The 15,349-nt window shown below is 31.6% G+C and overlaps 1 protein-coding gene across 1 annotated transcript; it reads left to right on the forward strand.

Annotated features, from left to right (window-relative positions):
* The first annotated feature begins 3,489 nt into the window (after nt 1-3,489).
* On the forward strand, nt 3,490-14,243 carry LOC143608385 (ribulose bisphosphate carboxylase/oxygenase activase, chloroplastic-like). The gene is made up of 7 exons (XM_077083433.1): nt 3,490-3,572; nt 4,406-5,038; nt 5,113-5,218; nt 12,759-12,844; nt 12,964-13,436; nt 13,670-13,951; nt 14,113-14,243. The coding sequence occupies exons 2-7, from the start codon at nt 4,695-4,697 to the stop codon at nt 14,226-14,228; spliced, it is 1,407 nt and encodes a 468-aa protein (XP_076939548.1). The 5' UTR covers nt 3,490-3,572; nt 4,406-4,694; the 3' UTR covers nt 14,229-14,243.
* The last annotated feature ends 1,106 nt before the right edge of the window (nt 14,244-15,349 follow it).

Below are 15,349 nucleotides of genomic sequence, written 5' to 3' on the forward strand. Positions count from 1 at the left end.
TATGACAAAAACAAATCTATTTTTGACAAACGTAGAGATTTATATCCATGCTTATGTGCGTGAAGCTTCTTGAATATTCATTTCTTTTAATAAAAAAGATTAATGAAAACAATGAAATGGAAATAATTTAGCTACGATTGGTAGGATGGTAGGAGTGTAGGACAGTTAATATATTTTTTAATAATTTAAAGAGAAATAATTATTCCATATGTTTAGGCTGGCCGGTTAAAAATTATCTAATTATCATTTTATAATAAAAGTTTAAAACATCCAAATTAACTATGTCTAGTTATTACTCACTTTACTAGTAGATTATTTAAACCTCATTATCACCAATTTATATGAGAGATATAAAGAATGATCATGCCTTGCTAAGGGTTCGAGTCCTGGTCTCACCCGGTTTTACCGGCTCCTTGTTGTCGTGCCGTTTGACGGACATGAAAGTCGGGTTTTATCCGAGGAATCCCTCAATAGGTGGACCACCGGCTCAAGCTACCTTTAGTCAATGGGGCCGCATACGGAGTACGCGGCGTTATTTAGTTGTTCGTTCTATAAAAAACCATGTCTAGTTATCACATGCTATAACGATCAAACTATGATAGAGCTCGTGTGATACACGGGTGCTTAAAAAAATAAAACAAAAAAGTTAAATTTATACATAACATATCTTGTGGATTCATAAATATAAATAATTTCTCAAAATACATAGGTTAGTAATAATAATTTGTATTTGTATTTTAAAATAAATTAAAATGAAAGGTTATGAATTTATACCAATTACGAAAAGGAGAAGTCTAACATCAATTCATCATATATAATTGAGTTGGTAAGCCACGTACATTTTAAAAACAAGGTAGTGAGTTCGCTTCTCACCAACAACATATTTTTCATTTTATCATTCACAAAGAGGAAATTGTAAAACTGGAAATTTGTACATTTGGCAACCTATGTAGAAGGTATAATTGAATGACATGTAGAAATATCTTGCTTTAATAGTATAGATAGATATACAACTATTATGAGCCAAAACTAATTAAGGGAAAAAAACCAAAAAAAATGCACCCTACTTTAATCACATCATTCTTTATATTTTCTTCATAATTCAATCAATAGAAGAGATAAGAAACCCGTTACAAATGCTCTTATAAAGGGTATGACTTATAAAATTAGCTAGTGGCTGAAATTTGGTAGGTGTAACTTTTTAGATATATTTAAGTGTTTGTTAGAGTAAGTGTAACTTTTAATTAAATGTATAAAATGATCAAATTTGGCATAATTAAAAAAACATAATATTAAATGTATATATCTTGAAAGGTTTTTAAGTAATTTTAAATAATAAAAGTCTGTAGTTTTTTTTGACGCTACTAGTAAGTGCGTTTCAATATATAGTATTTTTCTTCTAACATAAAAACTTCAAGTTCATTCAACAAATCAAAACTTTTTATTATAATTTTTTTAAAAAAACTTAAAGCTAGAAGCTCTTAAATCCTCTTATCAAACATACCCAAAATAAGTGTTCTTATAATATAATTGTAGTGCTAACTTGAGTTAAACTTATATTAATATATATTATCATTCTACAGGCGAGATCATGCATGATTCTATGCATATCATGCATGACTAGATATATTCTTGACTAGGTTAAAACATTTTGGTAAATAAAATAGCAAAAAAACACAAGACTTACTCGTATTAAAATATTCACAACCATAAATTGCATGTTGCTAGCTATCATCTTGTGTTAAGCGTTAATTAAACAAGTTTACTAGTTACAAGAAAGCTATTAAACGAACCGTAACTTCTTTTAACAATTTGTAACAAACACATTATACAATAATTACGGGCTATACATAAAGTAGCTAATAGCTATATACACACCATTTTGATATGATGTATTGATGTTGCATACATCGTTAAAAGGTAAAACCCAAGAGTTAAACTAGTTTCAGTTAAACATGTGTTTGTTCGGATGTGTACGTTTAACTGGAATCTCCAAGACTAACCACCCATTTAACTTGAATGGTTAAAACAATAAAACCAAACGTTTGTCAAAATGAAAACATCAAAACTAAAGGATCGTTGAAATGACGGAATTGATGAATACCAACACAATATTTGTCATGAAACACACTTTACTTTACTTTCATAGTAAGTAAGTCACAATGTAACAATATCACAGTTTGAATCTGGCCCAAATTGTGTGGTTGTTAGAGTTCTGCAAACCCAAACCACATGTTTTCTATTTCTGGAAGAATCAAAAGCTCGTATCTTCATCATGGTTTCTTACTATAAATAGTAACTCACCTTCATCCTTTGATCAACCCAACCAACTCTTCAAAACCATCATTTTTCCTTATTGTTAATAAACATAAAAAGACTACTTTATTTTTTTCTTGCTGCTTTATTCTTTAAACTACTGTCAATGGCTACCACTGCCGGAGCTGTGATCCAAACACCGGTAATAATTCTCACCTTTTTTAAGCGTCTTAGTGTCGAGCATATATGTACGAATGTACACACACATTTTGATGATTTATGATGATTTATTTTATTTTTCTTTGACAAAGTTACACCATTACACGTTTTTAAGTATAGGGTTTAAGTGACTTAACACGATACTCCAACAAGTTAATTAACTCCGTTAACTTTGTGATGCCCTATTTGGCTATTTGTAGTAGTATAGTTACACTTTCTTCTTGCGCTAAAACAATTAAAGCATAGTGATGACGTATTAAAAAAAAAACTTCTCTACACATGCCAAAAACCAACTAATTTGCACGCTTAGTTAGAAAAATATCTTGTTGAATTTTTTATTTACTAAATTATCATTTGACTTTTCTTAGTTTGAAAATTAATGTCTTCACCAAATTATCATTTTTTATCATTTGACTTTTTAATGACTTTGATTTTATATATTTTTTTAATTGCTATATTAGGTATTAAATATATAAAAAAACAAAAATTAACGTATAAGAAAAGTAATGGTTTGAAATAAGTTAAAAAAATAACATTAAAAAAAATATTGATTAATGTTGGCTCCTATGTAGCAATATGGATATGTTGTGTCATGTTGCATCTCTGTTAGATAGGTTGTTCGTTATGGAGGGGCAAGCCCCTCTACATCATCTTCAAGAAAGTAATAACTAAAGCATTTCTTCATAGCATTTCGCTCTGGTTTAAAGCTCTTTTACCGTCTCACTGTGTGTATGTGTGAAAGTGAGAGAGTGAAAAGTAGAGCCCCCCCACCCCCCACCCACCCACACACACATATAGTGCCGGTCTTCATGAGCCCCAACCCTATAAACAGCGAACCGCCTTAGTGGTATGCCTACTACCTTTCAACCCCATACCTATTTGCTATAGCGTTTGTTATGTCGTCTCTATATCTATCGTCTTGATCCAATAGAAACAGCATGTCCTCTCTTATTAATATCTCATTTTAAAATCTAAACATTTTTATTAATATCCCATAACCTAAAAAAATATAAATTATATTGATAATTAAAATCATTTTCGTCGATTAATTTCTCTCGTCTAACATAGCAATATTCATGATGTATCTAATTTTAAATGTAAACTAGTTGTGTAACCGCCGCGTTGCGGCGATACATTAACGTGCATTCATTCGGTAAAACCCAAGTGTTGCAGCGGTGAGTCGGGTCGGTATTGATTACGTTTATTACGGTTTGGGAACGAAGCAGAAAGAGAAACTCATATAACTTAAGATACACAAAAATAACATTTTTAAAAATGTTTATTCGTCGGTAAAATTTGGGTGTTGCAGTGGCGAGTCAATGCAACTTCAGTTGGTTTCTGTTACATTCGTTATGGTACCAGAATTAAAAAAAAAATTCACACGGTTGATGGTCTGGCTTGTGGAGGTGAGCGAGCCGACATGAAGTCTGTTCGTTTTTGTTATGTTTATTAGTTACGGTAACATAACCATAACAAAACATAATTCGTATAAGTTATGATACAAAAAATACCATATTTAAAATGACGCTTATTCGGTCGGCGATACTGGTCATTGTGGCGTAGCTGACACATATTCAATCAGTTTCGATTACGCTTGTTACAGTACCAGATCTAAAATATATATAAACATATTTAAAACAAAACATTAAATTAATCCAAAAAAAAAAAAGCAATATAACTACGATTTATAAATTTTTTTTGGCTGTTTTTGGTTGCACCTGTTACAAAAAGGAATGAAAAAACCGGAATTGAAAGTAGCAAATTGGCCTTGAACATGCACACATTGAATTAGATAGTGTTAAGAGAAACACATTCAACCATCAGGCTACATCATGTAATCGTTTGCTTACTTATATAATTTAAACAAAACGTCAAAAGGAGGGCTGTAAAAGGTACGGTGGCACCGACATAGCAATATTTATCTATATAGTATAATGTTGTGTAAATCATGATTTGTTGGCCAGCTTAATTCCCTAGAAATTATGGGTTTCAACCTCCATTTTGCAATATTGTTTAACCTTTATTTGGTTTAATCTACTATTTTCTAACTTGTTCTATACTTAAATTGCATATTTCTCTTGTTCCCAACGTATAACGTCCGTCTAATCTGTCACACTTTACCCGATAAATGAATAATACAAGATTTTCTCAACCCATTTCTATAGAAAGTTATACATTTTTAATCAATCTGTCTTGGTAACCCTAAAACTAAATTTGTAATGACATCTTTATGGCAGTTGAACTTGAATGGGTACGGTACTGGAAGAACACCGCCTCTAACATCAACTTTCTTTGGTGGAGATATAAAGAAAATAGCGAATTTTAAACCAAAGAAAACAAAGGTTTCGAGTGGGAAGTTTAATGTTGTTGCGGCCGAGGTTGATGAAGAGAAGCAGACCAACAAGGATCGATGGAGAGGACTCGCCTTCGATGAATCCGATGATCAACAAGACATTACACGTGGCAAAGGAATGGTTGATTCTCTTTTCCAAGCCCCCATGGATAGTGGCACCCATTATGCCGTTTTGAGCTCCTATGAGTACCTAAGTGCTGGTCTCCGACAGTAAGTATTTCTAATAAACTTAAAAGTGCTACAGATTTAATTATTATTTTTACAAATTTCAATTATAACTGCAGATATAATTTGGATAATACAATGGATGGGTTCTACATTGCACCGGCTTTAATGGACAAGCTTGTTGTTCATATCACTAAGAACTTTATGACATTGCCAAATATTAAGGTAACCAAGATTTGGAAAATGAGTATATTATATGGGTAGGATTTGCCAAAAGGCCAAAACATGTTACTTTTGCGGGAAAATGATCAGAATGGCATATTTGATCGGCGACGTTTATTAACTAGCCCCACAATTCTATAAATACTCAAAATGGCCATTCTAAGAATGGTCGGACCGACCATTTAAAATCTCCCATCCGGCGTGTTATGAAACCAACAAGATCTTGACACGTGTCCTCAAAACAACAAGACCTGCCATCCAACTGATATAGCTATTCCGTCGGCCAACTAATCTATTATGTCGGCCGCTTGATCTATCCCATTCGTATTTAGAAAAGGATGTAAGAATAAATATATTTTATATATTTATTTATATGGCCATCATTATCATTTATATAATAATAGATCAACATAATTAATTATACCTTATTATATATTAGCTTGGTAATTGTTGATGGGTCATATTACTCTTAATAGCTAATAAAGGGTTTCCCCTTAGGTGTATATATAGAGAGAATAAATTAACATCATAACATAATCACACACATTATAATTTTGTGTGCCTCCTCTCTCCTAAACCAGGTTCCTCTCAAGAACCTTAACCATCCTTAAATATACATCTTAAAGGGGAACTCGATCAAGATGACAAGCATGTCGACTACATCATACCCTGTTGCGATTACTACTCTTCATGCTGTAACAGGTTCATATGTTTAATATTTATCATGTTTTATATTACTTACATGAAGAACTGATCAACATGTGGCATCAGAGTGATGTTGATTAATCAGTTCTTCATGTTTTTCGTAAATCTGGAATTGAATCAGAAGACATGGACTTAAACTTGATAAACCCTAATTTTTTAGGTTTCTTATTTTTTCATGTTCTATTACGAAAACAATACATGAAACTGTTTAAAATCGCTAAAATTCATATTTAGTAAACTCTAATATTTTCAAAATCTGTTAATTTCATGTTTAAAGATTTCGATTCCAAGTTTTTTTTTATGTTTAATTGCTAATATTTTCGATGATGTTCTTCGTATTCATCATTATTATCGAAAATTATACATATTTTGGTTCAAAATCTAGATTAAAATTTGTTAATGATTATTTAGGGAAATATTTTTTCAATCTTGGATAACTTAGAAGTTTTAATATTTTCTTAAAATATTTGAATCCCCTTAAAATAGGAAACAAATATAATTGTTAATCATTAAAAAGATTTGAACCAAATCTTATCATTATTAATTTAGTTAATCAAGTTCATGGGTTAAGGGCTTAAACCAGTTTACGGGTTTACGGGCTATTTAAAAATCATGTATTATGGGCTTAAAATAGCTTATGTGTTCTAAGAGTTTATGAGTTTCTAAAATGGTTTGGGGTCATAACCCATAAAGCCGAAAACTCACTAATACCGGAATCAACATTTTCCATAAAACTCCATAAAATCATGTAAACACCCAAATACTGAAAAACTCACTAAAAGCCGGAAACTGGCAATTCTCGGGAACCCAAAATTTCCGAGAACTAATTCCGCAAAATAAGGTCCTACCGGAAACTTAAAAATCCTTACTCTAAACATTTTCCGCTATTAACTAATTAAATGTTTTGTAAACCTTAAATATTATAAAATTTTACAAAACATAAAGGCTTAACTTGAATGAACTTTTGATGTAGCACTTCTGCCCAAAGGTGATGAGTTACATTTACCCTATCATTCAAGTATAACTGAAAATCTTTTGTTAGTTTTGCCTAACATGATACAAATGTCTCACTTCTGCCCAAAGGTGATTTGTTACATTTTTATTTAGCAAAACTAGCCCGTACATAATTAAAATAATTGTCTCACTTCTGCCCAAAGGTGATGTGTTACAATTGTTTTGCACATATATTTAAATAAATTTTAATTATGCCCAAAGGTGATTTATTTTTTGTTTAAGTAAAACTATTAATTATAGTCTATTAGTTTGATGTTAATAATAGACATATCACATCTTCAATAAAATATAGTGATCCTCATATTAATGATCCTTCATTAATCTAATGATCATAAACTTTAATCTATATTATTTAATATCTCATAATATTACTCACTATATTTTCTTCCATAAATAACGATCTCATCCAAATCATCCAGTCTAATCTTAATATACAATTGAATTTTGTCTCATAAAGAGTTTTAATAACATTTAGCTCTTCTTAATTTTAATTATTCATTAAGACATGATATGGCTATCATACTGCTCTTTCTAATAACAATCATTATATTAAAAACTAGAGCATAACAAATGGGATGCGTCAATCATAATGTCTCTTATAATAATGATAATCAATAATTTATTTAAATAAATGCTATCACTAGAGTTATTCTTGATTTAGTTTTTCCTAAGACTAATCAAAATAACTCATAAGATGCATGCATTCTTTCTTGAAAATTCTAACTATAAGGTTAAATGACATTACCAAATACATCATAATGTAAAATACCATCATCATCATCATCGTACTCAGTATATCCCACCAATATCAATGCTATGGTAGGGTCTGAGGAGGGTAAGATGTAGACAGCCTTACCTCTATCCCATAGGGATAGAGAGGCTGCTTCCGGTGAGACCCCCGGCTCGATAGTAGTTTTGCATCAAGCCTTGGACATAAGGCACATGGCACTCAATCATCGGGACACCGGCTGATCGGTGCATGTGCCCTTGTCTTTCGGCTATCAACGCCACCACATGATGCCTGATTAACCTTCCGCCACTTTTAACGTTATTTTCACGAGATTAGTAAAATAACGTCAAAGTTAGTGCAATTTTACTTTTGCCCACCCGAGAGTTCACGCATATATACATTATATGCGCGCACCGCAAGCAGGGCGTATAATGTAAAATACCATGACCCATAAAATTAAGGGCTTACACATGGAAATAAATACATTTTTTAGTACATTACATACTAATATTTTCAGCTGTACAATTTGGTGTCTTACGAATCAACTATAACACTCAGAAGATGAGTGTGTTGATCAGCAACATATGTACACGAAAAGAAATTTCTGGTGCTAGAAATAAGATGTTATTCAACTCACTACCACTAAAACCTAAAACAAGATAATTCTAAGGTTCATAGACAAAATACAAGTATTACTTCCAGCTTTATGTTTCTTATGGAGAAGTCCCATTGCAAAAATATGCCATTAGATTAGGCATAGACATTACAAGACTATCCATAATTCAAAAGAACAACTGGCTAAAATTGATAGTTGTATAATAATGATATATAAGTATGCTAATCCTAATATTCCCATTAACACATGATTTGTTGAGTCTAATTCTATATGTTTACCCGAAATCAACAAATAACTAACATGAGTGTTAGTGACAAATTTAAATGTTAAGGTTATTAGAACCATGATAAATTGTTTTTTAATTACACTTTATGATACCTTAAATATTCTGAAGATTAATCAGAATTTAGTATCAATACTTAAGTTATATTATGACAGTTATAAGGTTTGCATAGCCAACATAAAGTCACTCTTACCTTAAACTCTTATATTATTTGTTATCAATATCTGGATTGAAACATTTATAAAATAGAACTAGATGATAATGTATACTTTCACAACTTTTGTTATAATGCAAATAAAAATTTAACGAAAGACAAATGAGACCTATAATATTCATCTATTAAAACCAAATTTCATGAGAAGTCATGACATGGTTGATGAGGGTGATTTTTCATATAATCTCATTCTTAGTGATTTTAAATCATGTGTTAAATGCCCTAAACATTACTTGGCTTAAGGAATAAGTATGGGTCCACCATAAGTTATATTTCACTGGCATTCGTGAAACTTATTCAAACGGAATATTCAAACATAATTCTTTTATCATTTAAAATGCTATTTACTTGTATCTAATCAGTATTCTATGGTCAGCGGTCTTAAAGAGATCCGTTCATATATACTTAATACGATTTCTTCTAAATATGTCCTTTAAGTTTATTATGACATCTGGACGTTAATAGAATCAAATCAAGTCTAACATATATATGACAGATTCCCACGTCATGTATATCATTGAAACTTCTCTTGTATTTTTCCTAGAGATATTAAAGATCAGTGGGAGCCTTAAGTGTCTCAATCATAACTTACAAGATTTGCAAGAGGTGTGGGAGTGAAAACTTGATATTAACTCTATACACCTCTTGTACAAGACACTGCTCCATCATAACACTATTCCATCAAAACTTATCTCTTTAGAATTTACTACTACTCTTACAAAAGTTTCATTGTTGCTTAAACGTGGACAAATTCAGATTTCTTACTAAATTGATCCTCACCAAGAGAAACTGCAACAACTTATATTATTAACTTATTTCTCTGTTAGAATCTATTGGTCTTTAAATACTGACCATAAGTATGCTAATTTCCTAAAGGTTTCTAAGGTCAGTGGGAGCAGTAAAAGTCTTTATAATGACTTGTTAGAAGTACAAGAGGCGGGGGGGGGGGAGAGATATTAAATTTTACTCCAATTACACCTCTTGTACACCATATTGCGCCAAATCTTACACACTTAGAATCCTGAAAATGATAGCAACCTAACTAAGAGCTAATCCATAAAACTGAGACTTTTAAAATTACCGAATAATCAACTTAGGATGCCATCTAGGTTTTAAAACCTACTAAATTTGATGCTTATGTAACCTCCCTAACTAAAGTTGAATTGGATGTTGAAAAGTTTAATGATCATACTCCTTATAATTAAACCATTATCATCAATCATAATTGACTCCATAAGTCGCTAACGTTTTGAGATTTGGTTGAATCACCTAAAGGTGTTCATAACTAAACTAAATCCTAACACAAACGTTAAGACACTAAGAATCATAATTGATTATTAAAGATTAGATTCAAAAAGGAATAAATCATCAAAGAATCTTATAACCTATATTATAAAACATTTCTTTGAGGATCATCACTGTTCAAGTAGCTTATAATAGTTAAAGAGCTACGTTAGAAGAACATTAAAACAACTTTCCCTAATAACTGACTTACATATCTACATGCTCATAAAACAACCTAAATGTTATAAACTGAAGGTTAATGAACATTTAATCTATAAGTCAATAAAATCCATATATGGGTTAATGCAAACATCAAAATTTGATGAAATATTTATACAATTATTTTCATCAAAAACCAAGTGGATTAATGTACCTACCTCAAGATGAGTGGGAGCAACTAAAAACAAACTTGTCCTTATATAGATGACATTCTTCTGACAAGTATATGTTACATAAGTCAAAGCATTGTTCACACACTTTGATATGAAATATCTCAAAGATATCCCTTACATACTAGATATCATAACATTCTGAGATAGAACCAAAGGGACATTAGTTTTGTTCTATAAGTTTTATCTTAAATGGGTCCTTACACATGTAACAAACAATATTGCTCTATTTAAAGGATAATAGGATCATTGAGATTATTACCTTATGCTTCATTAAGTAGAAGCCTTATGTAGGTTCAAGTCTATACTCGTTCAAATATTACTCAAAATTTTAACACGCTAGATATGCCTACATTAATGTGAAACATCTAAGGAGTATTAAAATATCTTTAAAAGAAACGAAAGACTATAATTTAAAAGAAGAAGTGAGAATTCAAATCGGTATATTACTCTAAACTTTGTCATATTCAGAGATAAGAAAATATAATTTTCGGGATATATTCTTATGTCAGTAGATAAATCTATCTCATGGAGGAGTTATAATGAACTGATAACAACAACCTAAGTCATAACAACATAATATGTTGATTAATTACAACGTTGTTGTCAATAAATGTTGTTGAATATTTATTAGTGGACTCATAAGTTTTTTTAAACTCCAAATAACTTATATATTGAAGACTAACTGTGATAACGCCAGCTACCATGTTTTCTCAAACAGTAACAGTTTGGTAGGTGCTGCATTAAATTTTGATATGAAATTAATTATTCGTTTATGAACGAATTGAGTAATCTAAATTTTCATATCGAATTCATTCATGATATGCTTAAGGATCCTATAACTAAAGGTCTGTTACCCATAAGTATTATGAAAGCGCTTCAAGGGGTTTATTAATGACCACGTACAACTGCATATCGTACTATAAATGATTAACTATTAAATTTCCTCATCAGATTGATTTTGTACGTCTCTTAATATGTTCTGCATGCATAATGACATATAGACGAATTAAATATACAAATCAAACGTTCTGAAGGGCTTACTTGAAAATTTTGATCATAACTACTTAGGTTTTAAATAAGGACTGCAGTATGATTAATGGGGGTCTTGAGCTGATGTTCAATTCAATGACTGTATTTCTCTGCTCCAGTTTGAGTTTAAAACTAAAATGAGTGTTAACTCCTGATCAGGCTTATCTAATACTCATAATAAATGATTACTCGGCCAAGTGGGAGAATGTAAGAGTAAATATATTTTATATATTTATTTATATGGTCATCATTATCCTTTATATAATAATAGATCAAAATAATTAATTATACCTTATTATATATTAGCTTGGTAATTGTTGATGGGTCATATTACTCTTAATAGCTAATAAAGGGTTTCCCCCTTGGTGTATAAATAGAGAGAATAAATTAACATCATAACATAATCACACACACATTATAATTTTGTGTGCCTCCTCTCTCCTAAACCGGGTTCCTCTCAAGAACCCTAACCATCCTTAACTATACATCCTAAAGGGGAACTCGATCAAGATGACAAGCATGTCGACTACATCATACCCTGTTGCGGTTACTACTCCTTATGCTGTAACAGGTTCATATGTTTAATATTTATCATGTTTTATATTACTTACATGAAGAACTGATCAACAAAGGATTAATTTTTAAACAAGGGGTCGGCCGAATAGATTAGTCGGATGACAAATCTTGTTGTTTTGAGGGCACGTGTTATGGTCATGTTGGTTCCATAACCCGTTGGATGACAGAGTTTAAACGGTCGGTCCAGCCATTCTTAGAATGGTCATTTTGGGCATTTTTAGCATTGAGGGCTAGTTAAGAAATGTGGTCATTTTGGTCATTTTGGTCATTTTCCCTACTTTTTCGCTTATAGAAACTGGCCAGTTCGTTTTAAACACTTTTTGTCTAAATTTTCCTTTTAAAGTACATAAGGTTTTAACGTTAGTACAAAACTACATATTACTACACAATAATATGCTCTTTTGTGAACACAATATACAAAGTTGTCATAGCTTAAGTATACTTTCTGTTACATTCAAGTCATTTGACTCGATAAAGTTATCAAAATCAGTATATTTTTAAGTAAAGTTAAGTGCCAATTTAATACATGTGGTTTGTTCAACTACGCAACTTTGGTACTTATTTTTTATTTTGTACAAATGGCTACCTCAGTTTCAAAAAACTAGTTGCGTAGTTGAACAAACCACAGGTACTAAAATGACCCTTAACTCTTTTAAGTTATTAACTAGTCATAATCGTCTCCTCACAATTTCAACCGCAGGTTCCACTGATTTTGGGCATTTGGGGAGGCAAAGGTCAAGGAAAATCATTCCAATGTGAGCTTGTATTTGCCAAAATGGGTATCAAGTAGTTTTTCATCCTTCTAATAATTTAAATTTGTAAATGAGTCAGATTGTTACCTTTGTTATCATTCAACTTCATTATCTCTTGACTAATATTTGTGTCACTTATCTGAACCAATCCAGTCCGATTATGATGAGTGCGGGTGAATTAGAAAGCGGAAATGCAGGGGAACCCGCAAAGTTAATCAGGCAAAGATACCGTGAGGCTGCAGACATGATCGCTAAAGGGAAAATGTGTGTATTATTCATCAATGATCTTGATGCGGGTGCAGGCCGAATGGGTGGAACTACACAATACACTGTTAACAACCAAATGGTAAATGCCACACTTATGAACATAGCCGATAACCCGACGAATGTTCAGCTTCCAGGCATGTACAACAAGCAAGAAAACCCCCGAGTCTCGATTATCGTCACTGGTAACGACTTTTCAACGTTATACGCACCGCTAATTCGTGATGGGCGTATGGAGAAGTTTTATTGGGCCCCTACTCGCGAAGATCGGATTGGTGTTTGCATGGGTATTTTCCGAACTGATAATGTTCCTAAAGAGGATGTTGTCAAGCTTGTTGACACCTTCCCCGGACAATCTATAGGTACGCTAAGTATGTTTTGACTAGGGGTGGGTGGGTGGCAAATAAACATAAGTCCGAAAGGAAATAAACTTATATAAAAGCTAAAAATAATAAGAGGGTTACATTTAACAAACTAACAGGTATACCCGATATCGTGTGACATGTGACATGTGACAAATTGGGCCTCTAGAGTTGATTATTAAGTTTGTTGTGGTAACACCATGAAAGATTGTAAAAACTATGTGTTTGTGCAGATTTCTTTGGTGCTTTGAGAGCGAGAGTGTACGACGATGAAGTTAGGAAATGGATTTCGGGCATTGGGATAGAAAATAATGGAAAAAGGCTTGTGAACTCAAAGGAAGCACCTCCTACTTTTGAACAACCAAAGATGACTCTTGACAAGCTTCTTGAGTATGGAAACATGCTTGTTAAGGAACAAGAAAATGTGAAAAGAGTCCAGTTAGCAGACAAGTACTTAAATGAAGCTGCACTTGGAGATGCTAATGAGGATGCCATTAAAAATGGAGCCTTTTATGGTTAGAGTTTTTAAACTTTTTTAAAAACTTGAGATCATTTTTTTCATTATATATGTCATTAGAATTATAGGAAACTACATATGGTATATATACATGTTTTCGGATTTGGTCACTTAAGTATGAGAAATTACATGTTTTGATTGATGTGATGAATTATACAGGCAAAGCTGCTCAACAAGTTCATGTTCCTGTTCGCGAAGGTTGCACTGATCCTTCTGCTGAAAACTTTGATCCAACGGCTCGGAGCGATGATGGAAGTTGTGTGTATAAGCTTTAGAAAATTAAAGGCTTGTGTATGTTATTTGCAAACGCAATAGAAATACGCCGTAAACATGTTAAATATGGGTAGATAACCATTAATTTTGTGTATGTGAAAAGTAATATATTGAATTTAAATTCTTAGAATTTCGTAGCTAAATTGTAGTTTTAGTATATTATTATCAAGTCTTCTATTTATCATAAACAACAAGCTGTAATCAGTAATCACCTCATACTGAACACAAAATTATAATCAATATATAGCTAGGATAAATAGAAACCGTATTCATGAGAAACATATGGTTAGTATTATATTTTTTATGTGGACAGTGAAAATTAAAATTCAAAGATGCTGTTTGGACTTTGGATATTCTTGCTGCATGGGCTGTAAGCCCTAGGTAGCCGTGTCCGTAACCTCCAATTCCAGCCCACATAAACGGAGAATACCTCCAATTCCAAATGCTCATGTATTTTAGTCTAATAATACAAAAAAAAAATACTAAAATAAAAAATTAACTTATACAATAAATAGTGGTTCTGTTAATATATTAAAAATAAAAATTGTTTAGATACAATAAAAAAAACTTATAGTTTTATCTTGTTTTTATTATTTATTATAAACGTTATCCTTGAGTTTGTTTTTTTCCCTCTTTCGTCCATATACGTTTCATCATATTCTTCATTGGCCGGCAATTTTGATTTCACCATCGGTTCCTTTTATTATATTATATATTATATTGTTTAGTAATTGCCTGACTAACCTTATTTGATTTTATTTTTATGTATACCTATTAATTAATCTAAAACCCTCATACGAAATAAAGAATTCCATCCACTCAATTATAAAGTTTGGTTTTACACAATCAACTTAACAATTTCTTATAATGTTGTCTACATTTTACTTTTTTTAAATCTTACCATATATTTGTTATTGACGAGATTTACTAAATGCGATGATGATGATTTATTGATGATGATGTCATACAAATCATCATCTATCTTCGTAAAACTTCATCTCGTATAAATTGATTGTATAAAAAAGAGAGTTTAGATATCCATGTCATTATTTTAGCATACATGTTTATTTTTTGAACGGCCAACGAAAACTAAATTCACCACATCAATGTCTTTTGATCTAGA

This window comes from Bidens hawaiensis, unplaced genomic scaffold (genome assembly GCF_021521415.1).
Source record: "Bidens hawaiensis isolate Kalapana, Puna unplaced genomic scaffold, B.hawaiensis_p1.1 tig00419365_1, whole genome shotgun sequence".
Taxonomy (NCBI): domain Eukaryota; kingdom Viridiplantae; phylum Streptophyta; class Magnoliopsida; order Asterales; family Asteraceae; genus Bidens; species Bidens hawaiensis.